General features: G+C 35.5%; 1 protein-coding gene across 1 annotated transcript in view; it reads right to left on the bottom strand.

The window, feature by feature from the left end:
- Positions 1–2,215: 2,215 nt before the first annotated feature.
- MORC1 (MORC family CW-type zinc finger 1) overlaps positions 2,216–16,523 on the bottom strand; it is a 239,002-nt gene continuing 224,694 nt past the window's right edge. Inside the window, exons 26-27 of the mRNA XM_074214443.1 lie at positions 8,501–8,695; positions 2,216–3,081 (exon numbers count right to left, since the gene is read on the bottom strand). Of these exons, the coding sequence (XP_074070544.1) occupies positions 2,944–3,081; positions 8,501–8,695 (333 nt within the window). The 3' untranslated portion in view covers positions 2,216–2,943. The remainder of the gene's footprint in view (positions 3,082–8,500; positions 8,696–16,523) is intronic.

Raw genomic sequence — 16,523 nt, forward strand, 5'->3', positions numbered from 1 at the left:
TATTAGAGATCAAAGACAACCCTAAGAGAAGTTATTGACAATACCATTCTCATCCAGAGGAAAAAAAAACAAACCACAGAATCTAAATGTAAATTATGTTCACCTTCTTAAAAAAATTCTCTTATGTTTTTCCTTCCAATTTCGATTTTCTTTCTTTTCTGATAGCCCTAATTTCTCTTATACAAAATGACTAATATATAAACATGCTAAACAAAAACGTTCATTCACAACTTTTACCAGACTGTTTGCCACCAAGAAGAGGAGGAAGAGAAGGGAGGATGATAGAAAAATGTGTAACATAAATTTGCAAATGGATAATTGTTTAAAAACAAATTTGCAAATGGATAATTGTTGAAAAACTACCAAAGTATGAAATTGGAAAAATACAGAGCACAAATACTTGGAGAGATTCAGAAGTTGATAGAACTAGCAAACACAAGAGAAATCATAAGGAAATGAAAGTGACCATATTTGGACTATGAAGCAATCCTTGTTAACCAAATGGGAATAATTTTAGAACCAGCTATTTTTGTGTCAGGTTATTTGGTCAGAGCAAAAGTCAAAGTCAACATGAACTAGAAGAAGAAAGGTGGAAAGACACTGGATTAGTCCAATTATAAACCAGAACTATTTCATGTTATTAACTCTGAAAAACCAAAAAAGGAAGAAAGGGCAAAAGGAAAGAGACTGATTTTGATTATCCCCATTCTTCAAGAATTTGAACTGATGAAAAACAGTCTTCACAATAAGAAGGCCTAAAAATACCCATAAATCACCCCAACCAATGGAGTGATGGGCAAGCCAGGTGCAACACCATTTAATCAAGAAGTCCTTTGCAAAATATTTTGGAAGGCAATGTAATGCACAATATTGTCTGACAAAATAATACAAATACAACAAATCAGTTGAAGCGGGAAAAAGAGCCTGATGAGAAGCTTGATGTCAGATTGAGGTTAAGTCAGACTATTTGAGAACATTTATAGATGAAAACAGAAGGTCAAAATAAACCCATATGGAAAAATGGTAGATACTGTGGTTGCCTCATTTGGACATTCATTTCAGTACCTAATTTTACATGAGGAAGAGAAATGGCACTTAAAGCTGGAAGGAGTAACTGGACCTGTCCAAAAATGCAGAGAAGAAATTGATGATGGAAGCAGCTTGGTTTTTTAACTCTCATGAGACTGAGCAGCAGCATGCCAACTTCAAAAATGTAGGCAAATAAACTGTTCCCAACTGAAGCAATGCTGTGTTTTTCCCCATATCCTTTTCATACTGTAGTTAAATAACTTTTGTTAATTGCTATAGAGCCCATGATGCCAGCTAGGTGGTACCTGGGATAGAGTGAATGCTGCCTCAGCTAGGCAAGTCAGGTATTTAAGATTTCTCTGAGTTTCAGTCAGATGCCCTCACTAACCTCTATGGACCCTTTCAGCCTTTTATCTCTGATACTATGAATGGTTTTTTTTGGAAGGGGTCTCTGAAAGGGGCATTGGGAAACTGACATGAGTTTTCCTTTTACCATTTTACATTTTCTCAGGATTATACAACAAATAACAATGAAGAATGTCCTAAAAATATAACAAGAATAAGGGATGATCTTAAGATTTTCATTGGTCTAGGGAACTTGCTAGATGTAAGTGAGGAAACACGCCCTAAAGTGTTAAGAAGTCAAGTAATTGGTTCCCGTTCTCATAGATAATGTGTAAGAGGTACAAGTGGACCTTTCTAAACTGGCCACCATGTGACAGTACATCTATTACACTTAATTGCTGCTGTTATTGTACTTCATTCTCAAAGAGGCACATGACATCAGGGGTATGATTTGATGCCAAAACAGGCAACTGAACTGGATTTAAGTGTAGAGTAGGAGGAGAAGGGTGCTCACTTTCTCCTCTGGAGTCATCTAGGTCAAGGAGTCAGATATGGATGAAGGCAACTGGAGATGGCCCTGAATATAGTGGGAGATCTTGGCCTTTTTAAGTTAAGGCCTGAAAATATATAGAATAGGTTTCTGATTAATGCTTGATGAATTTGCAAATTATTTTCAGGGAGTCTAGAATTTCTTTCCATAAAAATTGGATTTCTAAAATATGCCCAAATAATAATCAAAAATAAAGGTAACAATTATAAAGGCAAAAACACTAACATACAAGTTTTATTTTTTCTATTAACATACACAGCAAAAATGACAAATTTTAGTCATCAAGAAGAATATGAAAATGTCTTCTTTGTTAACCCTTTGTACTTGAAATAAGGTATTAAAATAATACACATTAAGTAATGCTAAGAACAGAATATAACTGTTAGAATGAAATATTTTTTACCTGAGTTATTTCTTTCTCTTCTCAATGACATAACTTTAAGGAATTTTTTCTTAATATAACCAACAGGCATATATTTTAAGGCTCAAAGGTTAGGATTTATATTATCTGCTTCAAAATGAACTGGCCTTAGTTGAAGGGAGGTCAGATTTCCCCACCACATTTATGCAGTAGGAGTCTCAAAGGGAGAAGTGCAAAATAGGATGGTCTGGCTCCTCAAATTTATTTCTGAAAACTACCCTTTTCAAGCTGTTACTTTTCTTTTGACAAAATCAAAACTTGAACCTGCATAAATTTTCATTGTTCATTGTCCTTCAAAGGGGAGTCAAAGAAAGCAAAGGCATTTTCTAAAGATAGTGGAAAAAGGTAGAGTGTATGAAATATCTACCAATGGGAATCCTTTTTTTTTGTTGGTTATTGTTTTTTTTTTTCTTCTAAGATTCAATGACAAGCTAATTTTGTTATTTAGAGCACTGACAAAGTTACTATTAAAACTGCCCATCCCAACACAATTTAAAAAATCCTAAAATTATAGCTATACCTCTTTAACAATTTTGAAAAGGGAGTGTTTCTATTATATTATATATAATATGTTATATTATATATAAAGTTTATATTTTTATTCTTCACAGGAAGGGAAAGCCTGTCCTGATTTTCTTGTAACTACTTTTAAAGTATCAGGTAGAAAAAGGTTTTCTTCATTCAGCAAAGCTTCTATGTAATTGTCAATGTGCTCTAAGTCATCTGAAAGAGTTCTCTGAAAAAACAAACAAGAAAACAAAATCACAATTGAGCTTAAAACATGGGGAAGTGGATTCAACTCTATGTGGGAAATTCCTTCCCAAGTCAAAACCACTGGCCTTTCTCAACTGCCTTGCAATCCAACTGGAGTCTCTTCATTGTTGTAGTTTGTGAAACCTTCTTCAAGTTCATTTTTAATTCGAATGTTAGGCTGATTAATTCATTCCAAACTTGGGCTCACTCTCTATCAACCCCAGTCCAGCATATCTCCTACTTTCTGATAGAATAGGTCCATAGTCCTATCCCTGGCTAACCCTGCTTATTCTCTAATCTCTATATAGCTCAGCATTCATACTATCCCAGGCCTTATTTTCTTCTGCCCACTCATTCAAAATTTACCCATTTAGTTGACAATCCTTTCATTTTTTTACCTCCTTTGTGGATATTTCCCCACATGTACCTACCTCCTAGCATTAAATAGTATCTGGTTTTCTCTTGAAGTTAACACATCTCATTTCTTATAATCAATTATTGAATTAGGATTGGGATTTTTTAACTTCCTGTTTCTTCATTCAGAGATCAGCCCCTTGTAACTTATTTACATCTAAAGGACACTTGATAATAAGACTGGATTAACTTTCTTCTCAATCTTATTCAGACCCTATGCAAGTGGGCAAGTCCATTGGGTTCTGCTGAGGCTTGAATAAGGAGTAGACCCTTTGTATAGATTGCCAGACTAGGGGTGATTAAAAGTGACATAATTAAAGTCATATTACATACCCCACCCTCTCATTACAATATTTATTCTTCTAATTGTTATCGAATCAAAGTTGATTGTCACCTGTGGGAAAACCCACTCTTCCAAAAGCATATAAGTGTGAAGAAGCCACCATGATCTGTCTTTAATTGAGGAGAGGCAGTCAATCATTTTAATAATTATCTGCTGATCATAATTAGTAAAAAGCTTGTTAACTGCCCAGAAACTACGTCTTTCAAACTTATTATATGCAACACAGTAAGAGTTAATATATTCCAAAATACCTATTGGATATCTTGAACTGGATGTCCAACAGAAATCTTAAACTCCACACATCCCAAACTGAATTCATTATAAATCTTTCCCCCATCACTATCCTATCAATAATCTAGGCTTGACACCTAAGTGTTAGTCTCAATTACTAATTCCCTTATCCCTATCCTCCATATTCAACCTGTAACTAACTTTTGTCTATTCTACCTTTGTAACATCTCTTAGTTATGTCCCCTTTTTCTTCTCTGACACTGTCAACAGTCTGACACAGGTCCTCATTACCTGCACTAATACAATGACCTCTGGTTGGTCTCCCTCCCCCAAGACTTTCTTCATTCAAAGCCATTTTTTGCCCAGTGCCTTAAGTGGCCTTCTTTTATAAAGCTCAGGTCTAATCATAGTCTTCCCTTCTTCCCTCTCAACTTGATATATTCCAGTGGCTCCTTTTGGCATCCAGAAGCAAATATAAAATCCTCCATTTGTCTTTTAAGCCTTTCACAATTTGACCTCTTTCTACCACTTCAGTCTTCTTACATCTTATTCTGCTTCCCACACTCCGGGTTCCAGTGACATCAGCATTCTTGCATCTCCTTGAATAAGACACTATTTTCTAACTTGATACATTTTTGCCAGTTGTTACCCCATGTTTGGAATGTTCTTCATCAATATCCTGGCTTTCTTCTTGACTCAACTGAAGTCCTACTTTCTATAAGAATCCATTTCCAATCCCATTCATTTTAGTGCCTTCTCCCTGAGATTATCTCTAATTTATTTTGTATACATATTTTCTGTATGGAATTATTTGTATGTTGTCTTCCCCATTAGACTGTGATCTCCTTGAAAGCAGGGATTGTTTTGACCTTTTTTTTGAAACCACATAACTTATCAGAGTGCCTGAAACAGGGCACTATTTCAATAATTGTTTGTTATCTGGCTACCTTTCTTTTACCACAATAACTCACCTATCTTTCTTGCTCTTCTCCTGATCTTTCTGACTATAATATACTGAATTGGAAAACACTCCTCTGAAGATACTCAGTGACTAACACCCCTGTCATCTTCCTGGGTAACTTTAATATTTATCCTAGCTGCAAACCCAGTGACCTCCATTATCACTCTCCTTTAGCCATCCACAAAAGTTGTTCATCCTTTGCGTCTCACTGCTTTAAACTACTCTAATTCTACTATATCAACCTCTGAAATTCTTCTGTGACCAGTCTCTCACTATTCCACCTTTCCCATAGTCTTGTTTCTTCTGAAATTATCTTTCATCCTTGTGACTTCTGTCCCTGGACCCCATTTCATTCTATCAATTTACCTTCCCTGTACTGACATAATGGTCTTGACCCTATTATTGGTTATTTGAAAGTCATGGTTTCTACCCCTGAAAACCCTCCCTTCTTTTCTTTTCCAGATGCTATTTCCACCCTGCTAATTCCTAACCAATTGTAACATCTTGTGACTTTCCTTTCTTATTCTCTTAAAACACTGAATTCTTAGGAAACCATGCTGACTGGTCCACAAAGCATTCATGCCCTCTAACTTCAATTGGGATCTCATTGTAAGTGGAAATCCTTTAATTCATCTTTGATTGGCTCCCTATAACAAAGAAATCTTGCTCTTTTCTCGGTGGTGGGCTGCTGCCTGAGCGAGGCCCGGGGCCACTGAGGCTCGGTTGTTTGCCCACCATGCCTCCCAGACCGGCCTGGCCTGCCAAGGCTGGTGCCACAAGCCTTGGACTGTCCTTCAGCTTAGCCCAAGGCTGTAGGCTCAGGCACAATGGATGTGACCTGATGTGAACTGACTACAGATCTTTCTCGAACCGTGCTCTTCATCTTATTCCTAAATAAAGGAAATGCTGGCTAGTCCTGCTGTACCAGACTGAGAAGATCATGGGTTCACTACAGCTTTCCTGCTCTCCTTAAGTAGCAGCTCATCAAGGGAAAAGGCCCATTTCAAAGAAGACTGAAGGAAATTAGTTAGGCCATTACTGTTTTGTTCTGACCATCTGACATGGGCTAGCAGGACAACTCTCCAGGGAAGTCTGATCCAAAGACACAGGTGACTGGCTCTTCTGGTGCTTGACATGGCAAAGAAGCTTTTAGTTAGGGGAGGCAGTCTCAATCTATCTCCTCCTGGATTGAGTCAGGAAATTAGGAACTGGAACACAAGATTGTGCCAGAACACAGTACACTACATGGTATCCAGTCAATTCTGTCAGAAGAAAATGGAAGTTTTTCTTGTCTTGTTTTTTGCAAATAAAGTATTTTGTTTCTCTTGAAAAAAAAAACAAAAAAACAAAGAGATCTTGCTTCTGACTCTACTGACAAAACTGAGGTCATCCATCTGGAGCTCCAATTCCCTTTGTCCAGTTTCTTAAAACTATCTGTTAATTTTTCAACCCTTCTTTGCCTTAGTTTCAAAGGATGGAGAAGGTGACTTTCCTCTTCATTGCTGTTAAAGGCCCCTGAGTTTAACCCCTTCCTGTGTGAGGGTTTTCACATCTCTTTCTTCCTCTTCATACATTATTATGATCATGATCTCATTCTTTTCTCATAGACATACTGGAGAAGGTTTGAGTATAAGGTTTCCTCTATTATAATTATGGAGTTAAAAACTTGAAAAATCTATGAATACAATTATTTCCTCATAGGTCTCATTTTTGTAATCTTTAAATCTGTACCCTTGTATTCTGGCAAATGTTTAACAACTCGATATTTTTAAAAAAAAGGCTAACAATGACATACTTTTACGTTTGAGATTTAATATTTTCTAAGTCCAGACAATCAACAAAACAACCAATTATGTTTTCTGATTTGTAGAATTCACCAATTTATGTGATATAAATGTTCACATTGAAAATTTCACACTTGGCTCTACCAAGATAGTTCTAGCACAGCCCTGTTAGAACAACTGTAAAAGTAAGAAATCTATCTTCAATGATGTCCCCCCTTTCATCATCTTTGTCCCTCACTCTAGAAATTCTATCACTTGAATCTACCTTTGAACCTACCCTTCCTGCCCAGTGAGGTTTCTTATTTTATTGATTCATTTTTCAGCACACCAGTCTTTCTTCACATTCATGACCAGGACTCACCCTCCTTAACATGATATAATAGAAATAGAAAGGGTTTCAGAAACAGATCTGATTTTGAGGCCTATCTCTGATACCTAATAGCTGTGTGACTCTGCGAGTGATTTAAGCTCTCAGAAAGATAATATTTGTACTACCTACTTCTCAGAATTGTTTTGTGAAGAAAAGTACTTTGTAAACTTTGATGCATTATACAAATGGTGAAGGTTATTTTATATTCCTAAATTGAAAAGTGAATGATAAAAAGGTTGACTGCAACCAAAGTTATGAAAATACTCAAACAGACTCAGTGATGTACTAGAGCAGGCTCATATAGGTTCTTGAGAGATGATTATTATATTTTCATTATGAACATTTACACCTCAGAAATGAACTTACACTACAAAGCAGTGGATTTAATGTTTTGTTGTTTGCCTAGACTTATGAAAGTGGCTTAGAAAATGTTAAAAATACAGATTAAAATTAAGGAGTGTATTGCATACACATTTTTCCCTGGAGAGAGTCATTTAAACATTTATCTAGCACATATCTGTCAAGAGTAATTTTCTTATGAAGAGAACCATTATTTATATTAGGCCTTTATAGAAAAACATATTTAAAAATCAAACAATTTTTCCTTTTATTCCCCCCCCACACACTTACCCAAATTTTAGTCATCAGTTTCTTATCATGGAAAAATAAACATATTGTGGTGGTCAAAAACATGAGAAACTAATTTTCAGTGTTAAAAATATTATTGTATATTGCTACTTTTATTGATCATATACTATGATCATTGAATGTCAGAGTTGGAAGGCAGCCTATGGCTGTCTAATCCCCTCATTTTTAACAGATTAGAAAACCGTGTCTATAAAAATGAAGTGATTTAAGAGACATCATACTGAAACTAACAGTCTGGAATTTTAAGAAGAATGACTTAAATTTCTTTTCAGAGTGTTTCCATTTTTTAGTAAAATTTGTCCTCATAACTGGGCAGCTCTGAGGTAGAGTGGATAGAGTGCCGGACCTGGAGTCAAGAAGACCTGAGTTCAAATTTGGCTTTAGACATTATTAGCTGTCTGATCTTGGGCAAGTCACTTAATCCTGTTTGCCTCAGTTTTATCATCTGTAAAAATGACATAGAGAAGGAAATAGCAAACCATTCCAGTATCTCTGCTAAGAAAACCCCAAACAGGAATCACCTAGAATCATACATGGCTAACATGAATAACAACAATAAAATTCTCACAACCTCAATGTGTGAAAATATCAAGCCTCATATTCTCTTCATAATCAGTATTCCTATGATTCAAAGGAAATGGCATCACTTACCAGATTCCAGTTACTCAGCAATGTTGCCACGTTTGCCCGAAGGTTGTTCAGTTTATTTTCTGTAATTTTTACTTGTTTTTCACACTGTTTATGATGACTGTCATTATTCATTTTTGTCTTGTTTGCCTTTTGAGTAATGTACTGCATTTTTCTTCTTACTTTCTTTTCATACTGGACCATATAAACACTCCAGATCTGTGAAAAAATATTTTTTATACTTATTATCTTTTATATACATATATTCAATATAAAATACATAACTTTAAATAAATTAATTAATTTTGAAGTATAAGATGCCATTAGTAACTTTTCAGTCCTTCTAAATCACCACTATGATCCTGTTCTTGTCTATTCATTTCCATTCACTTTTTCACAAACTAGGCATTTAATAAATATTTGATTGATTAATGTGGTCATAGATAAGACAGTATCCTCTTCTTTTTCACTTTATTTCCTAATGACTCTTAAAATTCTTTATATTAATCTAAAATCTAAAAAATTTCATTATTATACCATAGTCCAGTTTTTTCTTTTTTCTATTATAAAGAATATTGTTATGAAATATGAAAAGATAGCACTTTGTTTTTTGAAAGTTTTAGAATACCTTCCCATTAACAGAACTAGTAAAGGGTATTTTTTTGGTATCTTTTCCTGTATATTACCAGATTGTTCTATAAAACATGTTACAAGTATGAAATTCCACCAACAATTAAAGAACATACTTATTTATTCATAACTTTGAAATCATTATTTCCTAGCTTTCATTTTTTACCTGTTTGATGAATGTGACAATGTTAGTACCTTTTTGCATCTATGTAGTGCTTCTCTATGACTTACATGATAAATTTTTATGAGTTTTTTCCATGTGTGCTTGAAAAACATTTGCATTCCCTGCTTCTTCCATTAAATCTCTATGAAATTCACTTTTATTAAATAAACTGTTAAGATTTGTAATTTTTTAAAAAAATTTGCCATATTATGTTAATGGAGTGTTTTAATTCCCCATTCTGATATCCAATTGGAATTACTTTGAAACATCTTTTTTATTTTTATTATTAACATTGTTAATTTTCTTTTTATGAATTTAACTACTGAGATTTTGGTGCACATAAATTGAAGATGATCATATATTTCTTATTAATTTTTCCTTTCACTATTATATGACATTTTGTTCTTTGATGTTCTGTGACTTACGTTCTACTTAATTGATACAATTATTTCCACTTTTGTTTTTTTCTGAACAAGCAATTTCATGACACATTGTAGACCCATATTTTCATTTTAATCTAGCTGATCTTTTTTTGCTTTAAGTATACTTCTTTTAGTAAACATGTCAGTGGGTTTTGTTTCTTGACTAGGGATTTTTTATTTTAATGGCAAAATTGAGACCATTCACATAGACTATTATAAATAATACCTTCAATTAGCATTCCATAATTTTATTACTGTTCTTAATGTTGCATGAAAGTAGCAAAACTGATCAAGCTATTACTTCTATTACAACTGCTAAAAAAGAAAGTAAATGAAACAAGTTGTATTTCTTTAAAAAAAAACCCTGTTAATTCTGACACTTTTCTATAATTTAAATCCATTTTGTTATAGAAAAGGGGATTTTGCTTTCATAATTGCCAGATTTTCTTGTTTTTTATTGGTTATTATTTGGACTAAATGGCTTTTAACTTGTTTTTAGTTTATTTACTTTAATTTATTTAATTTTAATAGCAGAATGGCTTCCTGAGTGGTTTGCTTGTATTCAATGCTTCTCCATTGCAATGTATCTTCCAAACAGCTACAAAAATAATTTTCCTTAAATTCAGATCTCACCTTGTCACTCTCCTATTCAATGAAATTCATTGCCTCTCTCCTCCATTGGATTTTTAAGGACTTTTACAATCTGACTCCAGCTTCTTTTCTTGCCTCATTATATATTGCTCCCTTTCTTCATTCTGTTGTCTAACCAAAATGGCCTTCTATTGCTCCTCACATGGACTGTACTGACTGTGCTCCACACGTGAAATATACTTCCCTGTCATTTTTATTTTAAAGAAACTTTAACTTTCTTTGAGATGTAGTCCAAGTACCATCTACTATACAAAATCTTTTCTAATTCCCATAGATATTTGTGTCTAGAGGCTGTTGGGTTTTTTTTCTTAGCATATCTATAGCTATTTATCTAATCTTAACCATTAGAAATAGTTTTACATATATGTATATATAAATATAATTAATATTTTATTAAGAATCCAATTTTGTTAAGTCCAATGTTACAGACATTTTAAAATAACGTTTTTTTTCTTCGTAAGGACAGGAACTTTTTAATCTTTATAATTGTGCAGTTTAGCAATTATGCTTCTATGTGAGTTTTTAAAAAGTATTTCACTGAATTCTATATATCCTCTCTAGATGCAGGCACTACTTGTTTTGTCCATTCTGGAAATTTTCCTTCTAGTAGGTCCTTAGATACAGCACCTGGTATTTTTTTTTTCCTTTTTCCATGCCTCCTCTCAGTTAATGAAATACTTCTGTTTCTTAATTTAATCTACTCGATGTGTTCATTTTGCCCTATATGTGCCTTGGTTAATATTTCAATTCTGTTACATCCTGTACTTGTCTTTCACCTTTATTTTGGTTGTCCATCAATCTTTTATTAACTGTATTTATTGTTATTTATTGTTTATATTGATTTTTTAAAGAACCCACTGAATATAATTTGCTTTACTATTTTTTATTTTTGTGCTTTTTAAAGTAAATCTCTCCTTTAATTTCTTTAAGATATCAATAGTTTATGAACCACTAAAACACCTGCTTAACTCAGTTAAGCAATGGTTTTTCACTAGGCAAAGATCAAGGGCACCTTAAATATAAAGTTAAGGCTCAACCACTGATCTTTGAGGAGGGTTAGGCTTAGTATTAAACAGACAAATAAACAAACAGACAATACAAATGCTAGAGGGCAAAACAAATCAGAGGATCATTAGTGAAGTCAAATAGTTGGAATAGCAGACAGAAAGTACTAAAAATAAAGAAATAATTAAATTCTGAAGAATTTGCTTCCTTGGCAACTATTTAATATTCTGTAATCAATTGAATCTGAAAAGAGATCTATCTTGCATCTTTACAATTAACCCTACAAGAAGAAATACCTTTTGAATCCCAAACCCCCAAAGCAGATAAGATCATTCTTATTTGCTTCTGTTAAAGCAATAACAGCCAATCCCAGGATGCAGCAGGTGTAGATTGTCACTTAAGGAATCCCTTGGGGAGATGATAAATAGATTAAGCCCAAGGAGTGTTTAATATCAAAAAGGGGAACAGATAGATGTTAACAAGAAATGTTGGTATTTCAAGATTTATTCCCAAAGCTTTGTTATTTATACATATTATGTATTTGTACACATATACTTCAAGCAGAGAAGAAATAGAGGCATCATAAGATAGTGCAAAGAGTCCTGGGACTTGGAGTCCGAGGACCTGAGTTCAAATTGTGGTTATTTGAACCATTCCACTTTAAAACACCAAAGCCATATGACTTTGGGTAAATCAATTGAATTTTTAATCACTTAATCATAACTATACATGCACATGTAGACATATACACACACACACATATATCTATATCTATATGTATATATTTATATGACACAAATCTAAAGTGAATAAATACTTATGCCCACAACATAGTTTGAGGTACAGGACAGGTTTCAGCTGTTTCTTAAAGAAAGTGAGGAAATCTATGAGATGGAAAATGGCCAAAGCATAGCAATGCTATGTGAGAGAGAAGAAAAGTGGAGAGAGAGAGAGAGGAGCAGTTTGGCTGCATCTCAAAGTTCTGGAAATGGGATAATATCCAGAGAAGCTGGAAAGAGAGGTTGGATCAAGTGGTGAAGGAATTTAAAAACAAATAGAGTTTTAAGTTTATCCCAGAGGCATTGACTGAAAGTCAGTGAAGGGAGAGTGCTGCCTTTGACAGAAATAGGAATGTGTGGAAGAGGCAAGTGTTCAGGGAGAAAGATTATGAATGAATTTTAGATATGTTGAGATTAAGATAGCTTTGAGACTGATTTGAAATATTCAATAGGCAATCAGTGACCAAGAATTGAAGCTTAGGGCATAAGATAAGATTGGATAAACAATGGCAATACTTAATGGCCTCACTAAGTAAACTGGAGTTGGTTGTGTTGGGAGTGAATGTGAGTGAATGGTGTCATATGATCAGATAAAGTGCTTAATGTAAATCACTTTAGCATCTCAGTATAGGATGGACTAAAATAGTCAAACACTTGAGGCAGGGATGCCATCAGGCAGCTGTTGCAGAATCTAGGAGAGAACTGATGAGGGTCTGAACAAGGTTACAGCTCAGTAAGACCTGAGAATAGGGTGGATGTGGGATAGGCGGGGAAGGTAGAAATGCCAAGAATTGGGTAACTGGTTAGTTTTGTGAAATGGCTGAAAGCAAGGAGTCCAGGATAATGCCAGGAACATGAACCCAACATGCTGAAGGGAGAGTGCTGCCTTTGACAGAAATAGGAATGTGTGGAAGAGGCAAGTGTTCAGGGAGAAAGATTATGAATGAATTTTAGATTTGTTGAGATTAAGATAGCTTTGAGACTGATTTGAAATATTCAATAGGCAATCAGTGATCAAGAATTGAAGCTTAGGGCATAAGATAAGATTGGATAAACAATGGCAATACTTAATGGCCTCACTAAGTAAATAAGTAAATGCTTCACTAAGGCAGTACAGGGAGAAAAGAAGAGATCCTAGGACAAAATTTGAGCAATATCCAGTTATATTTCATTGTTTTTCAGTCATGTCTGACTCTTCATGACTCAATTTGCGGTTTTCTTGGGAAATATATTGGAATGGTTTGCCAATTCCTTCTCCAGCTCATTTTATAGATGAGGAAACTGATGCAAACAGGGTTATGTGAGTTGTTGAGGGTCACACAAACTAGTATCTGAGGTCAGATTGAACTCAAGCAGATGAGTCTTCTTGACTCCAGACCCAGCACTCTATCCATTGAGCCATCAAGTTGCCCTTATTCATAGTTAGGGATGATAATATGGATGATGAACAGTAAAGAAGAGCAAGAATGCATGATCGAGAGGTGAACCAGGAGAAAGTGGTATCATGAAAAAGGTAGCAAGAGTATTCAGGAGCAGAAGGTGGTCAAGTCACCAGATTTCATAATTAAATTACAGTTATAGTAGGACAAAACTGTTTTAATCTTTTCTGAGACTACAGTGAAATATCTACTTTTGAATAACCTGATGTATGTATCATTGTCTGCAATGTACACTTAGCATTTGCTTCAGGCCATCAAATTTGCAAGTAATACCATGTATCCTTTTTGGAAACAGGCTTCAATTTTTTGGACATTTGTATATAATGCAAGAATTTTCTTCCAGATTAATTGAAAGGGTCAGAGACTAGAATCTGAAACTAAAGAATTCTATTAAGTATTCAAGGATGCTGTAAGCCATAGAATCATGGGCCTTAGCACAAGAAATGAAATATGAGGTCATTTTATCTAATCTTGATTTACAGATAAGGAAATAGTAATACAGAGAAGTTGAGTGACTTGCCTAGGGTCAGACATATAGTAGTAAGTAGCAAAGCCAGGGTTCTGAAATAATTTGGTCTGATTAGTAATACAGTAATTTTGCTACTATTCCATAAAATCTTAAACCTTGAAAATGAGATTTTTTCATGATTTACCAAAGGGCTGAGTTGTACCTTTTTCTTTTTTAAAAAAATTTATTTAAGGCAACAGGGTTAAGTGACTTGCCCAAGGTCACATAGCTAGGCAATTATTAAGTGTTTGAGGCCAAATTTGAACTTAGGTCCTCCTGATTCCAGGGCCAGTGCTCTAACCACTGTGACACCTAGCTGCCCCCCCAGTTGTACATTTTGCATGTATTTGTTTATGACAACTGGAAAATTACAACAAACTGCTATCATATTGGAGATAAGTGACTTCTGAATGATGTTCAAGAAAGCAACACAGTATCATATTCAAGTCTCTAGTCCAAGTGTCAAACTTTTGAAAAATAATAGGGAGATAGATTTGGAACTAAGAGGAGACTTAAATTTCATTTAGTCTAATAGGTTTATTTTATGGATAGGATATTGAGTTGAAGCAAGAGTAAGTGAATTCAAGGTCAAAGTCACACAAGAGCCAAGATTTGAATCCATATCCTCTGATACTAAATCCAGGGTTCCTTTTGTTATATCATACTGTAAGAAAGATGCAATGATTAAAAGTATATCAAGTATCAAGCCACAAACATTACTATTTTCCTACATCATATTAACAACTTTGAGAAGATAAAGCTCATATCATTTTTTTTAAATGTAGGTAGGGGGACTTCCACCCAAGATGGCGGAGATAAGACAGGCACAGTTCTAAAGTCTCCTGATCTCTTCCCCATCTATCACATGAAACAAACCTCTTAAATCCAAACCAGGAAACCCAGAAAGAAAAGCCAGGAGAGGAAAATCTACCTCAAGATTTGTCTCCCACAGCAGCCTTGGCTGAGTACCAGCAGGTGAGTCTGAGCTCCCAGGGAAGATCAGCCAGACCAACAGCTGAATCGGAACCCAGAGTCTGAGGGCCCGAGAGCTGGACCTGCTGGATCAGCGATGGGGCTGGACGAAGGGGGCTAGGGTCCACGGGGAAGCAGAGGCACTGGTGTTGGTGCTGTCCCCCTGGAGCTTGGGGAAGCGGCTGCAGGGAGAGGTCTGGTGCAGGAGAGCTGCGGACACCATCCCTGGGCTCCTCAGGTCTGAGAAACTCTGAGCCCACGCCTCCATTGCACTGAGGCCTCCTCCCAAACAAATGCAAATTACTTCTGTCTCAGGCCCAGATGTGTGAACAAAAGAACCAGCCCAGCTGAGGAATCACCTCAGGCCAGGGTGAAGCCCACCATTTATTGAAAGCAAAAGAATTCAATAGCTCCAATTCCCTCCCTCAAGCAAAGGGAGAAGGCTTCCCAACCAAGGTCACAGACACCCCAGAGAGGGCAACCAGCACCTCCTACTGGCCAGCCAGAGAAACTGCACTCAGTAAAGCCTTTGGCGATCCCAAGTCCAGGTGAACCAGCCCCACCCAACTCAAGGTCTTAGCATAATGAAGAAGGGTCAGCAGAAAGGTGGATCCATAGAAAAATTCCTGGAAGGGAAAGACCCCAACCCAGAGAGACCTGGAACCTCTGAGGAGAATACAATCTGGTCTCCAGCACAGAAAGACTTCCTTGAAGAAATAAGGAAGGAGTTTAAAAATCAACTGGAAAATTTTGGGAGACAATTAATACACTGCAACCAAAAAAACAAAACCTTAGAAAGTAGAATTGGACAAACACAAAAGGAGAATAAATCTCTCAGATCATCAATTGGACAATTACAAAATGAGAATAATTCTCTCAGATCCTCAAATGAGCAAATGCAAAAAGAAATTAATTCTCTCAAAACCTCAATTGGTCAAATGGAAAGCTCTTTCAAAAGTAGAACTGACCAATTGGAAAAGGGTAATGAAGAAAACTCCTCCCCCCCAAAAAATAATGGAGTCTAAAGAAACCAATGACTCCACGAGACAGCAAGAGTCAGTTAAAATCAAAAAATAGAAAAAATAGAAGAAAATGTGAAATACCTCATCAACAAAACCACTGACCTCGAGAATAGATTGAGGAGGGGAAACCTGAAAATTATAGGACTTCCTGAAAACATTGAAGAGGAAAAAAAACCTGGACTTAATATTTACAGGATCTAGTGATGGAAAACTGCCCTGACATCATCGAATCGGAGGGCAAAGTAGTTACTGAAAGAGTACATCGATCCCCACCAAAAAAAGATCCTAAAATGAAAACACCAAGGAATGTTGTGGCTAAACTCCAGAACTATCAGATAAAAGAAAAAATCCTGCAAGCAGCCAGAAAGAAACAATTTAAATATCAAGGAGCCACAGTAAGGATCACGCAGGACCTGGCTGCATCAACTTTAAGGGATCGAAGGGCCTGGAACGAGA

Source organism: Macrotis lagotis, chromosome 1 (assembly GCF_037893015.1).
Source record: "Macrotis lagotis isolate mMagLag1 chromosome 1, bilby.v1.9.chrom.fasta, whole genome shotgun sequence".
Taxonomy (NCBI): Eukaryota; Metazoa; Chordata; class Mammalia; order Peramelemorphia; family Peramelidae; genus Macrotis; species Macrotis lagotis.